At 37.9% G+C, this 6,919-nt stretch overlaps 1 protein-coding gene across 1 annotated transcript; it reads left to right on the top strand.

The window, feature by feature from the left end:
* The first annotated feature begins 755 nt into the window (after positions 1-755).
* LOC113768851 (RINT1-like protein MAG2) lies at positions 756-5,424 on the top strand. Its single transcript, XM_027313357.1, has 4 exons — positions 756-1,112; positions 1,214-1,300; positions 2,753-2,856; positions 2,946-5,424. Exons 1-4 carry the CDS (start codon positions 773-775, stop codon positions 4,854-4,856), a joined length of 2,442 nt encoding a protein of 813 aa, XP_027169158.1. The 5' UTR covers positions 756-772; the 3' UTR covers positions 4,857-5,424.
* Positions 5,425-6,919: the final 1,495 nt, after the last annotated feature.

Here is a 6,919-nt window from a genome sequence, read left to right as displayed (position 1 = left end):
ATTTTGTACCTTTACTGCTGTGTTTGCAACTATACGAAAACAACAATTAATAGCTTCACTTTGCTGCTGATACTCCAATGCATATCAGGACCACTGCTTTGATAATAACTTCCTTCCCATTTTTGTTCTTGTTACCTCCTCTGTTTCTTTCCGTAATCCAGAGTGTCAACCCACTATGCATATAAGTGATATGTTATCTTCTTGTCAAATCACAGCAGACACAAAAATGGCACCAATATTGCAGCTCAATTGGCACCAGAACCTCCTTAATCAAGCTTTAATTCATGATTTTGTAATCAAGTTTGAAGGAGTTGTATTAAACTTATTTAATCACCACATGCCTTTTTAGGCAACTAAACGGTAGTAATAAACAATAACTTCCGAGGATACATTTGTCATTTTGGCCTTTATGATGTCAGAAAAGGGGTCCAGGGGAGGTAAGTGAAATTTTCAGAACCTCAGGGGAGGTCAGTGAAAGTGTCAGAAACCTCAGGGGAGGTTTCTGAAATTATCCCTTTAATGAATTCAAACTTTAGATTCCATATTTCAAATTTCGATTTTATCAAACACACCCTTAAATAGTTAAGGGAGATAAGTGTAATTTCCAAAACCCCATGAGAACTTAGTGAAGTTATTAGAAACTTCAGGGGAGGTTTCTGAAATTATCCCTTTCTTTTTCTTTCGTATTATTTGTAGATGGATCCGCATTTCTTAAATTCTGCTCTCTAAGTTTCCCCTTTGCATAGTATCCCCGCCATCCATTCCCCGTTACATGACCCGACCCGCTTCCCCAATGACCCGAACTGAGCATCCAACTCGGATCCTCCCCCTTCCTCCGATCTCCTCCCTCTCCCGAACAACCCTAGCTTGCCTCAACGCCAAACTCACCGCCGACGAAGACCTCCACCACCTCGCTCCTGTTCTCGTCTCGGAGCTCCGAACCGAGTGCGATAGCCTCGACCGGAGTCTCTCTGATCTCAGCCACCACTTCAACCAATTACTCGCTGATTATTCTTCGCATTCCAATCAAATCGGTTCCAATTTTGAGGCTATTAGGTGTAAATTATCTGATCTTCGCTCTTCCACTGTCTCCTCTGCTTCTTCTTCATCAGGTATATATTATCAGAATTCATGCACTCATTTGTAAGTTTTGTTAATTGTGATTTATTTTTGATTGATTATATGTATAGATGTGTACAATTGTTGTATGTAGATGGAGGGTCTGGAAGATTACTTGGGGAGGAGCTGCCGGCATTGGCGAAGGAGGTGGCGAGGGTTGAAGCCGTGAGGACTTATGCAGGTGAATATGTTTGTATTTTTATTCATCCTTTCCCTTTTTTTATTGCTTGAAGAAATTAATTGTTTTCTGGAGGAAGTTGATGGAGTTGAATTCGATGGCATTTCTGGTGTTTTCATAAAAATGTGTGGATATCGAAGAAATTTAACTTGAAAGTTTCTTTTTTTCTTGAAAAGTTTTCAATTTGGTTGTGTGCTAGAGATTTGGCTTTGGTATAATGGAAATTTGATCGACGAAGAAAGAATGCTGTAGGATGAACTGAAGCAAATCAAGTACCGTCTGCCAAATCCTTTTCTGGATTAATAAGATTTCCTGATTGGAAGAGAGAATTCCAATTTTGTTATGATGTCAACCATGACTTCAGCAAGAAGTTGTGAGGTGTGCTCTAGATGTCTGATTACTGTCAATTCTAAGTTCTAAGCAACTTAGATGTTGACGAACTAAATGTTGCTGAATGTGGTGAACTTTAGAAGAATAGAAGATTTCGATTGCTGAAGTAAATGCACTGAAAATCTGCAAAGGTAGCTGTTTCATCACATTTATAATCAAATAATACTTCTTTTATAGGCTGTAAAATCAGAATTCTGAAGAGTTTCAACAATAAGCGTCCAAGATTTGCACCTTAGGTAATTTAGTCCCATTCTAATAAATTTTGTGACTTACAGAGTGCTCCAACTTTACTCATGCCATAATTGTTTGGCAGTCAAAACATAAATTCATGCATCTAGAGGCTTTTCTTTTCAAGGTGAGAATCACCATGAAGCAGATTTTAGGTTGTTGTGCAATTTATTAATGTTTTAATTTCAAAATTAGTACTGACGCTGCCAGTTTTTGGTAGAGCTAGAACCTGTGCCACAATCAGCCCCCTACACTGCTCGTGAAGGGGGTCCAACAACTGCTGCACTGGTCCACTACTTTTCAGCATATTTCACACCCCCAAGGAGGTGCTCTTGATTCTCACCACAAGTATAGATAACTTCAGTCATCTGGTCATGTCAGTTGTCATCAAATATCAGTAAAATGTTTTTGTAGGGGAGATTTGATTGAGTCATTTAATAAGCTTGACACTTCCTCTGTTCTTTGAACTTATCGTCTTAATATTTTATGACTCTTATCAACACAAGAAAATGGGTTTCTTCATTAAGGCCATACTTTTAATCATGGTGGTGGTTTTAAGACTTTAACCAATGGTTACTATAGTATATAGTATAGACATTCATGATTTTCCTCTTCGTAGTGTCATCTCAATTGCGTGGAAGAAGATATATTCCTACTAGCATATGAGCTTTGTCTTCTTTTCAGTGTTTCTTTACTGTCAATTCAATAGTCATTCATGTATACCAATGTTTACAATGCTTGGGTTGTGGAACCTTTTTTTTTTATGTTAAATCATACGTAATTCAGAGTGTAATCCTTGTTTTTGCCTTTTTTTAACTCTTTTTTTTTTCATTTCAGAGACAGCGTTAAAACTTGACACTTTGGTGGGTGACATTGAAGATGCTGTCTCTGTAACTTTAAACAGAACACTAAGGAGGCATCCATCTTCTAATAAACTAGAAGTCCAGCTTGGATGTGTTGAAACTGCAAGAGAATTAGAGTCCTGGAATTTCCCTTCTGATTTTCTGTTCTTATTTCTTCTTTGCTTCAGGATACGCGTGTCAGTGCTATTAGAACTCTTAAACTGACAGAAGCCATTCTCTCTTCCATTGCAAAGTCAAATCCCCAGTGGACTCGACTTGTTTTAGCTGTTGATCACAGAGTAGATCGAGCTTTAGCTGTTCTTAGACCACAGGCAGTCGCAGATCATCGATCTCTTCTTGCTTCCCTAGGATGGCCACCATCTCTATCATCTTTAAATTCATCGAGTCTCAATGTAAAAGGATCGGGTGAAGTCCAAAATCCCCTTTTCACAGTGGAAGGGGACCTCAAACACCAATACTGCAAAAGTTTTCTGGCTTTGTGTAGTCTCCAAGAACTGCAAAGACAGAGAAAGTCTCGTCAGCTTGAAGGACATAATAGAGAAGTTGCATTGCGCCAGCCTCTTTGGGCTATTGAAGAGCTCGTCAATCCTATATTCATTGATTCTCAACACCACTTCTCAAAATGGATTGATAAGCCTGAGTTCATTTTTGCCCTTGTGTACAAAATCACTCGAGACTATGTGGACTCCATGGATGATTTATTGCAACCACTGGTTGATGAAGCATTGTTATCTGGCTACAGTTGTAGAGAAGAATGGGTCTCTGCTATGGTAACTTCCTTATCAACATATTTGGCAAAAGAAATACTCCCTATGTATGTTGCCCAGCTGGAGGAAGAGAGTATCTCGGGAATTCGTTCACAGGCACGAATATCTTGGCTACATCTTATCGACTTGATGATCTCATTTGATAAACGAATTCAGTCTTTGGTAGCACATTCTGGAATCTTGGTTTCTTTACCAGAAGATGAGAACCAGCACAAAATATCATCGCTCTCTGTGTTCTGTGACAGACCTGACTGGCTTGATTTGTGGGCTGAGATAGAGCTCAGTGACACTATTGACAAATTGAAACAAGAGATGGAGGATGAAAGAAGCTGGTCTACTAAATCTCTGGGTGCTGCTCTTTTATCAGGTCAAGAAGATAGCAAGTCGCCGCCAATTTCCAGTGTTATCCTGCGTCTTCTGTCTTATGTGGTTGATCGTTGTCGATCACTGCCCAGCATCTCATTGAAGTCAAGGTTTGTTAGATTGACATGTGTGCCTATAATACAGAAGTTCTTGGATTGCTTACTTCTCAGGTGCCTTGAGGCTGAGGGATTGACAGCTCTGACGGATGATGATGCTTTAGTCAAAGTTGCAATATCACTTAATGCTGCTCGTGGTTTTGTGTCTATTTTGAAAGAATGGTGTGAGGATGTCTTTTTCCTTGAAATGGGATTGGACCAGGATGATCAGTTGGAAACATCTGGCATAGGTGATTTTAGTGGAAGATCAATGGAAGCAAAAGGAGAGAATGATATTGTGAAGGAAGTGGACAAGCTTGAGAGATTTAGAGTAGAATGGATAGAGAAGTTATCAACAGTTATTTTGCGTGGATTTGATGCTTCTTGTCGAGATTACATGAAAAACAGAAAGCAATGGCAGGAAAAGGGTGAAGAAGGGTGGGGTGTGTCTAGATTGTTTCTTGGGGCTTTAGAGTATCTTCAAGGAAAATTGTCAGTACTGGAAGAAAATTTGAATGCAATGGACTTTGTTAGGGTGTGGAGATCTTTAGCTAGTGGTCTTGACCAATTTATATGTGGTGGTATTTTTCTGAGTAATGTGAAATTCAATGATGGGGGAGTTAAGAAGCTTAGTAATGATTTGGAAGTACTGTTTGGGGTGTTCTGCACATGGTGTTTGAGACCTGAAGGCTTCTTTCCCAGAACAAGTGAGGGATTGAAGCTATTGAAAATGGAAAAGAAGCTACTTCAAAATGGTTTGGCTGGGGGAGAAAGATGGTTGAAGGATAATAGAATAAGCCATTTGAAAGCAGGAGAGGTAGAAAAAATTGTGAAGAACAGGGTGTTTGGCTGATGAATCATCCTTGTTAGAGTATTTTCAGTGGTTGAACACACCTATAAATCACTCTGGTGAAAATATTTACAGTAAGCCAACTGAAAGCAGGAGAGGTAGAAAAAGTTGTGAAGAATAGGGTATACAGATGATGGGTCATCCTCATTAGAGTATATTCAGTGGTTCAACACACTCAGATAATTTTGGTGAAGATATTTTTAGAGAAAGTAGAACATATTGGAGATGGATATAGGAGGTGCAGCAGGTTTTTTCCATTTAACTTTCCTGATGAACTTCAACTGTTCTTTCCAGTTAGTATGAAAATTAGGTTGGTTATTGGTTCATGTTTTGTCAGGGCTATTAGACTCTAGTTCAAGCTTGCTGATTTTGAAAATCTTTAGCTACTTTATCTTAGGAACAGGCTAGCTTGTTTGGCAATATGTTAAGGATAACTCTCTCCTCTTTTTCCCACCTCAATTTGGAATTTCCAGGTGCTCTGTACGATACATGTACGGTTGGTCATAGCTCCAGGAATACCTCTTTTTGTTCACAAAAAACTTAGGATTAATGCACTTTTCTTCGTAGACTAGTGCATTGTTTATCTTGCGTGATGTTTCCACAATTTTGATACTGTGGTTATGAGGCTTTGATGATTTTCAAGCTAGGATGCACTTTGTAGGTCATGCAATAATATTTCTGCTGTGTTCTTAAATCTGACAACTACGTGATTTCTAAGAGTTGGTTTCCTTTGGCCTATACAAGAACTAGCAGTTAAAAGGAGAATTTTGTGGAACACTCTTATCAATATACTGATAAAGCAAAATTTTTACACAGGCTGATTATAATTGCATCCTTACTATTTATCGCTTTGGATGTTGTTCACATATCTGACACAATTTTGGGTTACTTTAAATCTTTGCGTGGGACAGACAGGAGACGGGGACGAAATCTCTGTAAATGATAGTTAATGGCTAAAATTCTCAGCAAATGTTCATGTTCATAGCGTGCCACCACTTTGGTGGACAATCCTAGGCTTCTGGCATTGAATTTGTCCATAGAAGTCTCTAGTAGTTTTGAAATGGTAGTTGAAAGATGTTAAGGGACAAAGAAGGCAGAATCTTTAGAAATTACTATCTTCTTGGAAAATCGAAAGGGATTTTCAATTTTCAGCCCTTGAATATCGAGGCCACAATATTTGAATCAATAAGAAGGCCACAACATTTTTTTTTTTTGAAACTCAGAAATAATATTCATTTATGAAGGATCAACAAGAGCAGCATCAATAACTTTCTTGGGGAAGTTTACAAACCAGACAGCACTTACCTCAGGAGACAAGTTTAGACAAGATGTGAGCAGGAATATTTTGTTCATCACCATCAGCTGGCAAGCAGGGATCTGATTCCATGAATTAAGTTTTACTATAATCGACAGATAAGGTTCATCACTATTAATTCTCTGAACAATGTTAAGAGCATCACCTTCCAATAAAATAAAATAAAAAAAAAAAGAAGTGCTATCCCAAAATCCTTCGCAAACCGTAAGGCAGTGAGGTTTTGCGAGTCCATCAAGGATCTTGATATACATTTTGCGGCAAAAAAAAAAATTTACCTTATTATTTTTATTGTTATTATTTAAAGGGATAATTTCAGAAACCTCCCCTGAGGTTTCTGACAGTCTCACTCACCTCCCCTAAACTTTGCAAAATATCATATACCTCCCATGAACTTATAGTTGGAGTAACAAGATCAGCCCATGTCAGAAAAATGAGCATCAAAAAAATATTTTGAGGAGTGAGATGATATTTGTGTTCCACATATGCCCTTTTGGCTTATCCACAACTTGAGCTAAAGCAAGAGCAAAAAAAAGAAGTAATAAGTTGAACCAGATAGAAACAAATGCAGATGGCTTCTTCAAACAATGTTACAATGCTATTTATATTTTTTTGTTTTAGCTATTAGACATTTATTTGGCTAATATGATCATTCAATTAATTGAAACATACTTCTGGTGATATAAAAAAAATGTATAGTTTTATAATTTGAGTGATTAAAAGTATAAATTTTTATTAGTTAAGTCATAAAAAA

The sequence above is a fragment of the Coffea eugenioides genome, chromosome 4 (assembly GCF_003713205.1).
Source record: "Coffea eugenioides isolate CCC68of chromosome 4, Ceug_1.0, whole genome shotgun sequence".
NCBI lineage: Eukaryota > Viridiplantae > Streptophyta > Magnoliopsida > Gentianales > Rubiaceae > Coffea > Coffea eugenioides.
The sequence above is the reverse complement of the archived record's forward strand: the minus strand, read 5'-3'. Positions and strand labels throughout refer to the sequence as shown.

Coding starts and splice junctions, on each gene's coding strand:
- LOC113768851 (XM_027313357.1), top strand. CDS start 773: ATGACCCGACCCGCTTCCCCAATGACCCGAACTGAGCATCCAACTCGG. Junction 1,113..1,213: donor CTCTGCTTCTTCTTCATCAG/GTATATATTATC, acceptor TGTTGTATGTAG/ATGGAGGGTCTGGAAGATTA. Junction 1,301..2,752: donor AGCCGTGAGGACTTATGCAG/GTGAATATGTTT, acceptor TTTTCATTTCAG/AGACAGCGTTAAAACTTGAC.